Source organism: Tursiops truncatus, chromosome 11 (assembly GCF_011762595.2).
Source record: "Tursiops truncatus isolate mTurTru1 chromosome 11, mTurTru1.mat.Y, whole genome shotgun sequence".
In the NCBI taxonomy this organism is placed as follows: domain Eukaryota; kingdom Metazoa; phylum Chordata; class Mammalia; order Artiodactyla; family Delphinidae; genus Tursiops; species Tursiops truncatus.
The window spans coordinates 16,731,782-16,746,325 of NC_047044.1; the positions used below are offsets into that span (position 1 = coordinate 16,731,782).

At 39.9% G+C, this 14,544-nt stretch overlaps 1 protein-coding gene across 2 annotated transcripts in view; it reads right to left on the reverse strand.

The window, feature by feature from the left end:
* The window catches only part of C11H12orf75 (chromosome 11 C12orf75 homolog), a 37,698-nt gene that overhangs the window by 13,285 nt on the left and 9,869 nt on the right, over nt 1–14,544 (reverse strand). For both annotated transcript variants that reach the window (XM_073788242.1, XM_004325655.3), the window contains exon 2: nt 9,700–9,724. In XM_073788242.1, coding sequence (XP_073644343.1) covers nt 9,700–9,724 — 25 coding nt within the window. The remainder of the gene's footprint in view (nt 1–9,699; nt 9,725–14,544) is intronic.

The following is a 14,544-nucleotide window of genomic DNA, read 5'->3' on the forward strand; positions in this document are numbered from 1 at the left end:
TCATAAAAATGTTTGCAGAGCCAAGTGTGATTGAGGGTGACCACCAGTCTGTCATTTCCTCCCACTTTGGGGATTGCTGAAAAGCTAAATCCTCAGTTGATAGTTTAAAAATGACACATCTTGTTATAAAACAGAAACTAACACACCATTGTAAAGCTATTATACTCCAATAAAGATGTTAAAAAAAAAAAGACACACCTTTGCAGAGCAATATAGTGTTTAGTGATCGCTATCTTACCAAAGTTGCCCCTATTTGGGGCGATGTCAGAAAAAGAAAAAAAAAAAAAAAAAGCAACCGTTGGTTTCAAAAGTGCTTTCTTATATCTCAGAGTTTCCACCAAATACTTCTAGCCTACTTCCTTTGAAGCCAGCGTGGCACTCTCCTCACACTTCTCAGATTGAGTATCTACACTGATCCTGATTCTCTAGGTCACTGCACACCCATCTGCTTCCTACTAGCTTTGCAGACCTTCTCCTAAATGAACCAGAGACACTGAATTTCTCTCTAACCATAAAGCACTGAATTTCTCTCTAACCATAAAGCTCTGACTTCTTTTAAGTCAAGGTTCCAGAAGGTGAGACACTTCCAAACCAGCTCCATGTCTGTGGTTGCTCTTTGGGGCTGGCTGGCTTTCCTCTGCCTGTCCTTTCTTCATTAATGTATTTCGTGCATATACCTATTTAAAGCTAACTCTCCACACAAAACACATAAACCTTTCAATCCATTTATACCATCCTATCAATAACGATCACTTCAATGAAGTGAGACCTTATTCAGAGTTACTACAGTAAATATAAACCACTACTTTTTTTCTTCTTCAGTAGCACATGGTAATCAGAATATTTTCGTCACAATATTTGCTTAGTTTCTGGGTTGTATAAAATAGCTGTCCCAAGTGACCTACAAAAAGGGTTTCAAAGGTAAAATAATGGAACCACGGCATGGACACATCATGTGCATTCTCTAGAACAAACACAGATGATAAACATCAGGCAGCCGCTAGCCACTCCAATTAATAGCTCCTCACGCACGGTGGCTACAGGTGCCTTAAAATTCAGAACGTTCTCACTGCCCTAGACTTCCAGAACGACATAGTTCTGTGGCAAAGAAAGGATTTTTCACTTATTCATCAACAAAAATGTTCTAAATACAGAGCTATTCTTATTAGCGATGATCTAAAAAGCAGAAAAACAGGCTGCAGCCTTTTCTTTTTCCATATTTGCAGTGTCACTACAGAGGCCAAACTTATTTTGATTTGTAAACGGTACAATTTCAACACGGAAGCCTCAGGAGATCATGCGTGTAGCTCCAATGATCTATTTTTAGTTAGCATTCATGATCATCTTTTGGAATAAGCTTATTAATTGACAATGTTTACTTCCATTTGACACTACCATCCTCTAGATAAAGTGGAATCATTTAATTTTCTCTATAATATGTTTTTATGATGACCCCTCCTTTTCACGGAGGTTCCAATCGATTCTACCAAGCATTTAATTACATATGATATTGGACAGAATTAACACTTTATCATTGACTGTTAGGGCCTATATGTAATCTCATTCATGTCTTCACAATTTCAAAACTTCTTAGGACAGTTAGCTTTAAGTCTCTCTCCTTGGATGGGTCCCTTTCTTTCTTCCAGAATGTACTACCGGAGAACATGAGTGACATTTGCTCTTTGTATGGGGTAATGGATCAAGAATTAAATTGCAATTTCCCTACCCCTCTTCTGTTCTCCTTCTAAGAAGCACACAGTGCTGGATTATTTCAACATTGGGTGTAGAAGTATCCTTTGCTACAAAGCAGGCAGGAGTGTTCTCTCCCCTTTAAGAAACCTTGCTTTTCCCAGATGTATCACTTTTCTCAAAACCTTGGGAATAAGCAGCTTGTTTTCCCTCGTCCCAGGGTCTCCAAACAGGAGACAGAGCCAGAATGCTCCCAACCTCCCCAAAGCACTCCTTTAGATGGGGCCAATTTCATTTTCACTCAAAAACTCTCCTCGCTGGCATCAGCCCTGCCATAACAGCCCCGGACGCACTAAACATCTCGGCCCTGACTCAAAGGTTTTCTTCCTAACCGTCATTACCTTGGACAATTTTAAATCCCATGAAAACCACCTAAACGACCTCTTGCTTCACATTTTGCTGACTTCCTCTATCCCAGCAACTTTTACTGCTGCTCTAAGAACTTAATCCCAGGAGTGCTCCATGGAGCTTAGTTCCTGCAATTATTTCACCTCTGATATTTTAGAGTAGACAATCCCACTCCTTAGGGAAAAAAAAAAATCCTTCTTTCTCCCCTCCCCACAATTCCCAAGAAGCCTCCAGCCCCAGCTCTCCCCATTCATCAGCCCCTTAGGGCTTCCCCTCCCCCTCTCTCTAGCATGTGCCTTGCAGTCAAGCATTTCAACCATACTTGCCGGTCACAACCAACCCCTCTCTATCCCTGAATGAACCCACTCAATTGCTTCTCTGCCTTTTATTCCACTGGGTCCCACCAAGGAAAATCTGAACATGTATTGATGAGCAACCAATGGGAATGTGAGATTTCTAACCACAGCAAGGCCCTCAATGCACTGGGTCTTCTGCCCTCAGGGATTCATAACAGAGGCACTGCCAAATCTTTTCAACAACCCTTAAACCACCTAATAATTCTAGCTACCATTTACGGGTGGGGGGCGGGGGGACAGGATGGGGGAGCAGGATAGCAACACATAATACCAAGTATTATCCTAGGAGCTGAATATACTGTACTAATAACCATCATAACCATTAAGCAGTTACTTAACCTCTCTGTGTCCCATCTCCTCATTTGTAAAATGAAAGAGCACTACTGTCTTCATCAGCCTGTTGGGGGTACTGAATGAGATAATGTACTTAAAGTGCTGGAAATCACTCTATGGTATGCAATTCTCAACAAAGATGAGCTATTAAAATTGAGAATGATGAGGATAATGATGAAGACGGTTACCCTGAACAGTTATTATTATCCCAATTTTACGGATAAGAAGATTAAAGACACAATATCACACAGCTAGTAAAGGATGGAGAGCAGTTTAAACAGAGGTCTGTCTGCTTCCAAAATGCATGCTTTTTCAATGCTACTTCCACCCCGGAAGACGGGTAGAATTTTTCAATGCTACCTCACTTCAGAAGACAGCCTTGCCTGCCATGTCACAGAGGAGAAACAAGGCTATCAGATACCCTCAGGCTTGTAATTAGGAGAGGGCTCAGCTGACACGGGTGTATATGACACGAGAAATTTATAAAGAATTCCAAGGAAACTCAAGATTAGAGATACATAATTCCATGTTTTAAAAAAGACAGAGCTGGGCTTCCCCGGTGGCGCAGTGGTTGAGAGTCCGCCTGCCGATGTAGGGGAGACGGGTTCGTGCCCCGGTCCGGGAAGATCCCACATGCTGTGGAGCGGCTGGGCCCGTGAGCCATGGCCGCTGAGCCTGCGGGTCCGGAGCCTGTGCTCCGCAGCGGGAGAGGCCACAACAGCGAGAGGCCCGCGTACAAAAAAAAAAAAAAAAAAAAAAAAAAAGAGCTTCAGCATGTTTTTGTTGTTGTTTTAAAGATTTTTTTGTGTGATGTGGACCATTTTTAAAGTCTTTATTTAATTTGTTACCATATTGCTTCTGCTTTATATTTTGGGTTTTTTTGGCCTCGGGGCATGCGGGATCTCAGCTTCCCCGACCAGGGATTGAACCCGCATCCCCTGCCTTGGAAGGCAAAGTTTCAACCACTGGACTGCCAGGGAAGTCCCTTCAGCGTGTTTTATGATAACTCATTCCAAGATATTTTTCTCTATAGCTGTCACCTTCCATAACAATAAAATTACTTTACCCAGAAAAAAATCTTAATGAAATATCACTTTACAAGTTTTAAGTGAAAGAAGTATTTGAATAACCTTGTTTAAATTGAGTGGCCATGAGCTTTTATGTTCAACAGCAGACATTAAATTTGAGTCAACTTGTTATTCAACATATATTTGGAAAATTCACATATATAGAATATATGTATTATTAAAAATCAAGAGATTTTTTTTGAAATAACATGGAAGGTGACCTACATGGAGAAGCTGCTTCTCTTCTGCCTGCCCAGTTATAATTCTCTCCCATTCTGGTAACAGCATCACCACTCTCCCACTGTTTAGCCATATGGTTAGGTGAGGTTAATGACACCAATTGGCTGCAGCAGCAGGCACGTGACCCAGGCCTGGCCAATGAGAGCCCACGTTCCCCTGGCCCACTGACTGGTTCAGGGAGAGGCACCTGACCCCACGTCCTAGCCAGGGAAAGCCTAGCCCTAGGACTTTTGATCAAACTACGGAGAAAGAGAAGCTCTTTTTCTACAGGAATTATTAAGCTGATGAGATAGAAACTGGCCATCTCCATCACCACTGGGGGAAAGCTGCCTTAGCATGGAGCCAAAAACAGGAAAGTAGAGATGAGAGTTTCTTCCTGTCATTCAATCACCTGGATCCAGCTGTGACTAAGGCCTAACCCTTGGAAGTTTTCCGTTACACATGCCAATAAATTCCTTTATGTTTGTTTGTTTAGGCCAGTTTAAGCTGGGCTTCTGCCATTTCCAACCAAAAATATCCCAACACGACCTATTTGTGCCAAATAGCTAAGATAATTCGCAGAAATAAAATAAAAGCATGGCTGGGGTAAGATGGGAATAAAGACACAGACCTACTAGAGAATGGACTTGAGGATATGGGGAGGGGGAAGGGTAAGCTGTGACAAAGTGAGAGAGTGGCATGGACATATATACACTACCAAATGTAAAATAGATAGCTGGTGGGAAGCAGCCCCATAGCACAGGGAGATCAGCTCGGTGCTTTGTGACCACCTGGAGGGGTGGGAAAGGGAGGGTGGGAGGGAGGGAGGTGCAAGAAGGAAGAGATATGGGAACATATGTATATGTATAACTGATTCACTTTGTTATAAAGCAGAAACTAACACACCATGGTAAAGCAATTGTACTCCAATAAAGATGTTAAAAAAAATAAATAATAAAAGCATGGTTGATTCGCAGGTTTGTGAAAATAGCCAAATGTCATCACATTGAATTTACTTCTGTTTTGTTCTGCATGTTAGTGTACTGTGATTTATTTTTGAAAAGAGAGGGAGAGAAAAAAGAAAGTCTCGGGCTACCCTGGTGGCGCAGTGGTTGAGAGTCCGCCTGCCGATGCAGGGGACACGGGTTTGTGCCCCGGTCCGGGAAGATCCCACATGCCGCGGAGCGGCTGGGCCCGTGAGCCATGGCCGCTGAGCCTGCGCGTCCGGAGCCTGTGCTCCGTAGTGGGAGAGGCCACAACAGTGAGAGGCCTGCGTACCGCAAAAAAAAAAAAAGTAAGTCTCACTCCCTGATATACATGTGGGTCTGTCTTATGATGATTAAATTTCTATATATCTTCACCCATGCTTTCCTCCTTATCTCAAGTTGCTAAGGGGACCCTTCTATGTTTTTAATCCTTCTTGCATGTTGTAGAATCTATGTACATTGATAACTCCCTCAGCCACACAGATAACACCTCCCCAAACTACCCTCAGCTCTTCGTACTCAACTTGCTCCTACCCTTTTGCCTATGGGCACACCTACCTCTCCTCCATGTAAAAAATAAACAGAAAAAGAAAAACAGACTTCAATATACAAAATCATCCATACACATAACTAGGCAGAAATAATCACAAAGAAACGGAAGAAAACAGTGTAAAATATAAATGATGATTGTCTCTGGTGGGAGGATAATAGCTGATTTTTTCTTTTTAAAAAAAATGCTTTTCCATACTTTCTGAACTTCCTTAGTATTCCTTTTATAACAAATATATTTCTTGGGACTTCCCTGGTGGTCCAGTGGTTAAGACTGCGCTTCCACTGCAGGGGGCACGGGTTTCAATCCCTGGTTGGAGAACTAAGATCCCACAAGCCACACGGCATGGCCAAAAAAAAAAAAAAGAAATGTATTTCTTAAAATATGCTTCCTCTTTAAGCTACTAACATCTTTCTATCCCTTACTGCCTTTTTGTTGTAAAACAAAAGACCAGGCATCCCTTCCTCACTCCTAAGTTCGCTTTCACCCTGACTCCATCAGAGAACTCACATCACCCAACTGAAACCAAGTGACCAGTGTGGCTGTCACTCTACATGCACTGGCTTCTCCTCTCCCTTTAGCCCATGTGATCTCTTTGGATCATCAGCCATCCCTTCCCTTGGCTCAAGTTTGAAACCACAGGGTCATCTTCGCCTCAGATTTTCCTTTCCTTTACTTCCCCGTTCAGTCATTCAACGGGTCTTATCAATTGTATTTCCGAGTGCGCCTTGAACACACCACCTCTGCTCCTTTCCAGTGTCCTGTCTGCTGTCTAACCCTCTCGTGGCCTCAGCGCCATTAATCCCCTGTGCCTCCACCCCTCCCCCATCTCACACATCCCACTGCCTTGGGAGTCATCACCCTAAAGCTCAAACACAGTCATGTAATTCCCCACCTTAAAATTCTGAATGGCTCTTGAATGCATATAAAAACCAAGTACAATGACCGGCCTGGCACCAAAGGCCCTCCACAAGCCGGCTCCAGCCCACCAGCCTCATCTTCCACCTCTGCTGAGCCTACACCACAGGCTCAGGGCAGACTGGTTGACTTCCCAGAAGAGCTGGGGCTCTCCTGCACCCATGTGCCTCCTTTCGTGCTCTTTCTCCTGCCCTGGGTTGCCATCCTTCTCCTTCCTACACAAACTCTTACTCACCCTTCAAGACCCAGACAAGCATTAAATTTTGACTATTTAATAATTAACTATTTTAATAATTAACACTTAAAATCACACTGTATTTTGGTCCCCAGTAGCCACTGACCTACTTTAGGGCAGAAATATCATTTTATTTGTTATTAAATCCTGGCTTCTTGCCTACAGAAAGCAGGCAAATAAACAGGTAAGTGGAGATATAATAAAAATCCCAAACCTTCCCTAGAGAACTATTTTTATTATATATTAAGGGAGTAATCATAACGTTTCTGACTTGTAAAAAACAATCGTAATTCCCCCCCCAAAGGCTTTTACGTGGTCTGTACACTATGGTGGTTGCCCTATTTGAGGTTCTGTACTCTTAGCATCCATTACGTGAGTTTGGCCACTTCTTTTGCCTTGAAATCAGTGTCTTCAGATTTAAAACAAAAAGAAAAAATTTAAATCTTCATAATATAAGTTTAAATTGTCTTAATTTCTTAGCTCCTTTCATGGCACCCCCTAATTTCATAGCACCCCCCAATGTTATGGTCAAGCTTTATAAACCTACAGCTTCTGATTTTTTCTTAAAAAGGGTTTGAATATACCTTTTGTGTGAGGAAAAATAACACTATAATATTCTTCAATTTTTTCCAATTAAATTTACCATATTTATTTTTTAAAGGGTCATTTATTGAGTAAAATTACGTCTTTTTAGTTATAGAACCTATGAGGTACACAAAGCCACAGAAGTTTAAATTCTAGAGAATTCAGGATTTTAGAAAGTAGTTAAATGGCATCTCATGTCCTGGAGTAGTTAATGTTGACAAAATGTCCACAAAGGTATCACTAAATCTCCTTAGAAATTTCCATGCTTCTGAAAGAAAGAGGAAGTCATGAAATCAATCTCTCCTTAAAAAGAAATGATGGAATTCATTTATTGAACACTATGTCCACAGCACGATACTATTAACTAGAGGGGAGTTCTCTCAATTCCCAAGGGAGAAAAGACAAGGAGATAAATAACACTATAAGCCCAATATGACATATCATAAGACAGGTCCAAGCTGCTGTGAAAGTTCAGAAGAGGAAGACATATCCAGTAGAGAGATCCAGGAAGTTCTTCTCGTAAAGGATAAGATATAAACCCAGGAGAACAGATAGAATTTTCACAGACAGAATTGGGGAAAATGCCATTCCAGGCAGAGGGAACAGCAAAAAAAACAAGGAGCCAAGACAGGAAACAGGAGGTCAGTTTGAGACCATGAGAGTGGTCTCAGAGCAGGACTTCAGCTCACCTCTGGGTCCTTGGCCTCATTCACTCTCTAACTGCAGGGTTTCTTTCCCCCTAAAGGCTGAAACCTAAAGGGCCTTCCTATTCCCAAAGGATTCTGGGCTCAATCCCGTGGGCAGTGGAGACTAATCAAAAGTTGGGAGTGGGGGGCCTAAAAGGGCAGGGGATTAATCTGGCAACAACATATAGAAAGGGAGGGAGAGACTGAAGAGAGACCCAGATACTGCAATAACAGGCACAGGTAAGGATGCTGAACACATTGTTGCTAAACGTTTTGGTAATAAACTCAACCACTGCAACCAGGACACTGAAGCATTCTATACTGCCTCCTTTTATATGGGACTCGAAAGTCCCATATAAAAAGCTTATTTAATTCCCAAAAAACTTTACAACCCTATTCTAATCTTCTCCAGATTCCTTTTTATAATTAAAAAAAAAGTCCAACTCTGCTTTTGACGAGAGCTTTTAAGGCCCACCACTCCATTTGCCCCTGCTGTGAAAGCCTTTAAGAAAGCTGGGAACTCGTACATGTGTGCTGGCGGGGAAGATACAGCCAGGCGCTCCTCTGCCCATGCACAGGAGCCTTCACCCCAGCCCCACTCCCAATAAAAACCAAAGCTGCTCACCCCTTCCTTCACTCAGACTGAATGGACCAGTTCGGGAGCCACCCCGCTCTCCCCAGAAAGCCTCATTATGTGAGCAATACACCTTTTCCTACCCTCTTGGTGTGTGTGTGGCACCATCGCTCTTGACATCCAAACCAGCTGGGGTGGCTTGGGCAGAGGTTGATTCCACAATCCATGGAGTGACTGCAAACACTCTTTTTGTTGTTGTCGTTCTTGGGGTTCTCCATCCCCACCTTCTCCCTCCCCCAATCCCAATGTCCAGCTCCCTAATGGCACTTTTTTTTTTCCAGAACTGCTGATTTTTATTTATTTTTTTCACTGAAGTATAGTTGATTTACAATGTTGTGTTAGTTTGTGGTATACAGCAAAGTGATTCAGTTATATATTTTCTTCATATTCTTTTCCATTATGGTTTATTACAGAATATTGAATACAGTTTCCTGTGCCACAAACACTCTTAAATAGTGAACTACTGCAATGTCCTTACTATACCTAGATTTGAGGTAGGAAGATGCAAAGAAGGGGCATGATGGAAACACTGAAAGGGTCTTGTGGTATGAAGTTCAACTCAATATTGATTACCTTGAATGGTCATATACATTCACTCAAACATCTAATTATCGACTTTAAAACGATTCAGCGTGCGTTTGGTAAATGCTTGGCTCCAGGCCCTCCTCACGGGCTAAACTCTAAGATGTTGCATAGTCATAGGAGCTAGGTGCTTAATTCTTCCATAATCACTTGCTTGCAATTAGAAGAAATCTCTACACAAGCTGGTATAGAAACAGAGTTAAACATTTCCCTTTCTTAAAGCTCTGAGTTAAAATGCTAGGGCAACTGAAACGCTAAAATGAAAAGTCACAAATAAACCCATTCTTCAAATAGCCCTTTAGTTATAAACCAAACAATAATCTTAATTTGTGCTCAGTACAGAAAGTACTTCCATGTCTTTTCAGCCAAACCTACATATCTAAAGGTCATAACCATGAAAACAGTGTCTTCCTCAGAAAGAGTTTAGAAAATCATAATATTAAGTACTTACACATCTTTAGCTGCTCCTGCAGGGCCTAGAAAAAAAGAAAAAGATAGCTTTCCATTATCTTGATAGTATTGCTACAAAAATCTTAAGCCCAATACCCAACTAAAATAATATTTTATAAGAGATGAGTTGAGAATATGATTTTTTGAAAGATCATCTTAAAAAAGAAAAGGAGAGCAGGAAAATCATAAAATCCAAATCTTCGGTTTAGAATTTATTCTGCCCATTTTTAACAATTCCTATAAATTATAAGGTGTTGTTTCTGAAAGGGATTTTACAGACCGCCCAAACTAATCTGCTCATTTTACAGATGAGCAGATTAGGAAACTGACAGATTTGAGAAATATTTTCTTTTCTAAGCTAGTACCTACATGGAACTGTTATAAGTCACGCTATGTACTAATCATAAAGTAAAGCAAAGTCACAAGACAAAATGGAGGTGATGTCCTAAATAAATTAGCAAGACTCAAGGATGCCAGCCCAGCTCCAAAAGGAGTAACATACATTTCTAACTCTGCTTCTATTTGCTACTGAACCCTCTTGTTTCTGCTTCCCACTCACGTGCCAAAAACAACCCATCTCTTTTGGACCCCAGTCCTATCACTTAACACAGATTCTCTGCCCACAGCACAGTTCCATCTGCACTTCCTCCCCCTAATACCCTTACCTGAACAATACAGAACTTGGTTCCAACTTTACAAGCCACATGGCATTAAGTATACTTTAATCTCTTAAAAACTCACTTCCCTCTTGTGACAAATGAGGAAAATAAGAATACCTTTCTCAAAGGTTATTGTGAAGTTCTTTAAAAGATGTATATCCTTATCAAAATACTAATGACATTTTTCAAAGAAATAGAACAAATAATCCTAAAATTTTTATGGAACCACAAGAGACCCTGAATTGCCAAAGCAATCTTGAGAAAGAACAAATCTGGAGGCATCATGCTCCCTGATTTCTAACTATATGACAAAGCTATAGTAATCAAAACAGTATGGTACTGGCAAAAAACAGGCACACAGATCAATGGAACAGACTAGAGAAACCAAAAATAAACCCATGCATACATGGTCAATTAATTTATGACAAATGAGGCAAGAATATACAATAGGGAAAGGACAGTCTCTTCAATAAATGGTGTCGGGAAAACTAGACAGTCATATGCAAAAGAATGAAACTAAACTATTATCTTACATCATATGCAAAAATTAACACAAAATGGATTAAAGGCTTAAATGTAAGACCTGATACCATAAAAACTCCTGGAGGAAAACACAGGTGGTAAGCTACTTGACACCAGTCTTGGAAATTAATGCTTGGATCTGATTCCAAAAGCAAAGGCAACAGAAGCAAAAGTAAACAAGTGGGACTACATCAAATTTTAAAACTTCTACACAGCAAAGGAAACCATCAACAAAATGAAAAGACAACCTACTGAATGGGAAAAAATATTTCTAAATCACATATCTGATTGGGGTTAATATTCTAAATATATAAAGAACTCATGAAACTCAACAGCAAAAAAGAGAGAGAGAGAGAAACCAACCTGATTTTAAAATGAACAAACATCTGAATAGAAATTTTTCCAAAGAAGATATACAGATGGTCAACAGGCACATGAAATGATGCTCAATATCACTAATCATCAGAGAAATGCAAATCAAAACTACAAGATATCACCTCACACCTGTCAGAATGGATACTATCAAAAAGACAACAAATAACAAGTATTGGTAAGTGATCTGGAAAAAAGGGGGCACCAGTGCACACTGTTGGTGGGAATGTAAATTGGTGCAGCCACTACGGAAAACAGTATGGAAGTTCCTCAAAAAATTAAAAACAGAACTACCATACAATCCAGCAATTCTACTTCTGGGTATTTATCCAAAGAAAACAAAAACACTAATTCAAAAAGATATATACACCCCTATGTTCATTGCAGCATTACCCACAATAGCCAAGATTGAAAACAAGTGTCCATTGCTGGATAAATGGATTAAGGAGATGTGAGATATATATAGATATACCTATATATATAAGAGGCTAGAATAATAGAATTCTACCCAGCAATAAAAAAAAGAAGGAAATCTTGCCATTTGCAAAAACATGGACGGACCTTGAGAGAATTATGCTAAGCAAAATAAGTCAGAGAAAGACACATACCATGTGGTTTCACTTATATGTGGAATCTAAAAAACAAAACAAATGAAAACAAAACAAAAGTCAAAGATATAGAGAAAGGAATGGTGGTTGCCAGAGGGGAGGTGGGTTAGGGAATGGGCAAAACAAGTGACAGGGGTCAAGAGATATAAACTTCCAGTTCTAAAATAAATAAGTCATGGGGATGTCACGTACAGCACAGTGACTACAGTCAACAATACCGTAGAGCATACTTTAAAGTTGCCAAGATAGTAAATCCTAAAAGTTAACTATGCATGGTGACAGATGGTAACTAGACTTATTGTGGTGATGATCTCACTGTGTATACAAATACGGAATCATTTCATTGTACACCTGAAACCAATACAATGTTATATGTCAATGACACCTCAGTAAAAAAAATTTAATAAATTTTAAAAATTATAAAAAGATATAAACAGCACAAAGTCTGGCACATAAAAATAGCTCACTAAGTTGTTATTATTAGCAGTCACATTTTCCTTAATATCTCAATTTCCATATCTATGAAATGGGAATTAAATTAACTTCTGCACAAGTCACAGAGGTGTGAAAATAAAGGAAAATGTGCTACAAAATAAACAAGTAAGTCTGCAAAGAAGTTATTGCCAAAATTGTAAAAACTGTACCCCAGTGATATTAATCTAGGATCTATAATTCTGCAAATTCAAAGCAGAGCATAAAGGTAATCAAGACTATGTCTCAAATAAATTCTTTTAAGGCTTTGACCAAACCTGAACTTTGTAACAAACTTGAGTCATTACTCAGGGAAGAGTAACATTTCTGTTCCCACAATTCTCATTAAAATTATATAAATAAAAACTGCTTTGGAATCTGAGATCATAAAACCAAAAAAGAAAAACGTAAAATTTTTTAAACCTTAACATAAGAACAGTGGAGTGTTTTGATAGGTAAAAATAAAGGATTAGTGCCACCAAAAACCCATAAAAATTAACGTTTTATTTCAGAGTCAAAACAAGCATAAGAATCTGGAAGAAAGTCTAAAAAGAAAATAAATATCCTCATTTTCTTATTTTCATTTTCATGGAAAAGGACAGGGAATGATTGGGGGGTTGCTGCACTCAGGGGAAGGGAGAGCTGGAGGTGTTGGGAACTGATTCTGTGATGTCTTACAGAGAGAAGAAAGCGATCATGATGGGTCATGAGTGCTGGGCCTTTAGAGATGAAGGGCCATCAGGCACAAGCCACAGGGAGGGCACAGCAGACAGAAGCTGCCCCACTGTGTCTCAGGGAATGGCAGCAGGGTGGTAGGGAAAGAACAGCGTGGAACTGGAAGGCAGAAGACCCAAGTAAAATTCCTGCTCCAGTATTTGTTTGACAGTCACTAGTTCACCCAGCTTCAGTTTCTAATACTGGGCCGACAAAGGCAGCTGAGAAGACAAAGTACAATAAATGGCTGTGAAATTCACTTCAAAACAGCCACACGTTGCCTCCTCAGTACCTATTTTAATCAGCCACCAGCAACCCTGCATCCACTTCACCTTGACTGCACCAGGCTCCAGGCACCCTTATGGCCGCTTCCCTGCTGGGTTCACCATCTAACATCCCAGCAGGCTCAAGGCAGATGCCACGTACTACCTTCCAGAAGGAAGTCAGCAGGCCATTTCTTCTGTTCTCAAATGTCCCTCATTTAAAGGGCAACGTCTATTTAATAACTGCAAAGTGAAGGAGGCCAAGAAGTTAAAAACACTAAATCCAGTATATACATATGACTGTAATGTACACTCCATCTTTATAAAAGGGAAGAAGATGTGCATCTTCTTAGGAGCAAGGTAGCAGGGGGTTAATGATAAGGTTATAACCAGGGCAGGTAGAACACGACTCCCAACACACAGCTTCACAGAGAAAAAGGAAAAAAAAAGACGACTGTAATTGTTGAAACCCTCAGCAAAACTATCAGAATATCTAGGCATATAAAATGTGAAATATCTCTTTGTTCTGCAAAAGTATAAAATCATAAAATTATTAGAAATAGAAGAAAAATTCTGATTACCCTCAGTGCAACATTTTAATCACACTTCACCTATGTATTGATTATAATTAACCAGACGGAGAGTTCTTCTCTAGATAATTCATGCAAAAGATCCTTTGACTACAACTATTCAGATAGTGCCAAAATCCCATTTGCTTTAAGTTATGTTTATGGTTCATGTGATTCATCATTTATTGAACAAATATTTATAGTGGTGTAGCTACTTCTTTCAAGCCGTCTGGGATAGAACATTTGTTCCTGTTAGTACCACTTCATTTCCTGCCAAAATGACTCTTTACTATTTGAACATAGCCGTGGTACCTTAATATAAGGGAGGCAAGGTAAACATGTTTCTTGTGTGATAAAAGCACCACAAAATATATAGACCATTAGAATTTTTGTCAGTCAAAAGATTTAATGACTATTTTCCTAAACTGTAGTACTGATAATTATAATTTTAAATATCTTCCTAAAAAGTAGAAGGCGGGAAGGTCTGCTCTCAGAAAAGTATCATATAGAGTTCCAGTGACAAATATTGTAAATGGTTAGGGTATGTAAAGAAGAATATTTCCTTCTGAATGTAACTGTTTCTTTAACACTTAAAGATTATTGCTTGTTCACAATATCACTTCACCGTTATTATGTACACCGTTGGGTTTTTTTTTTTGGCCGCTCTG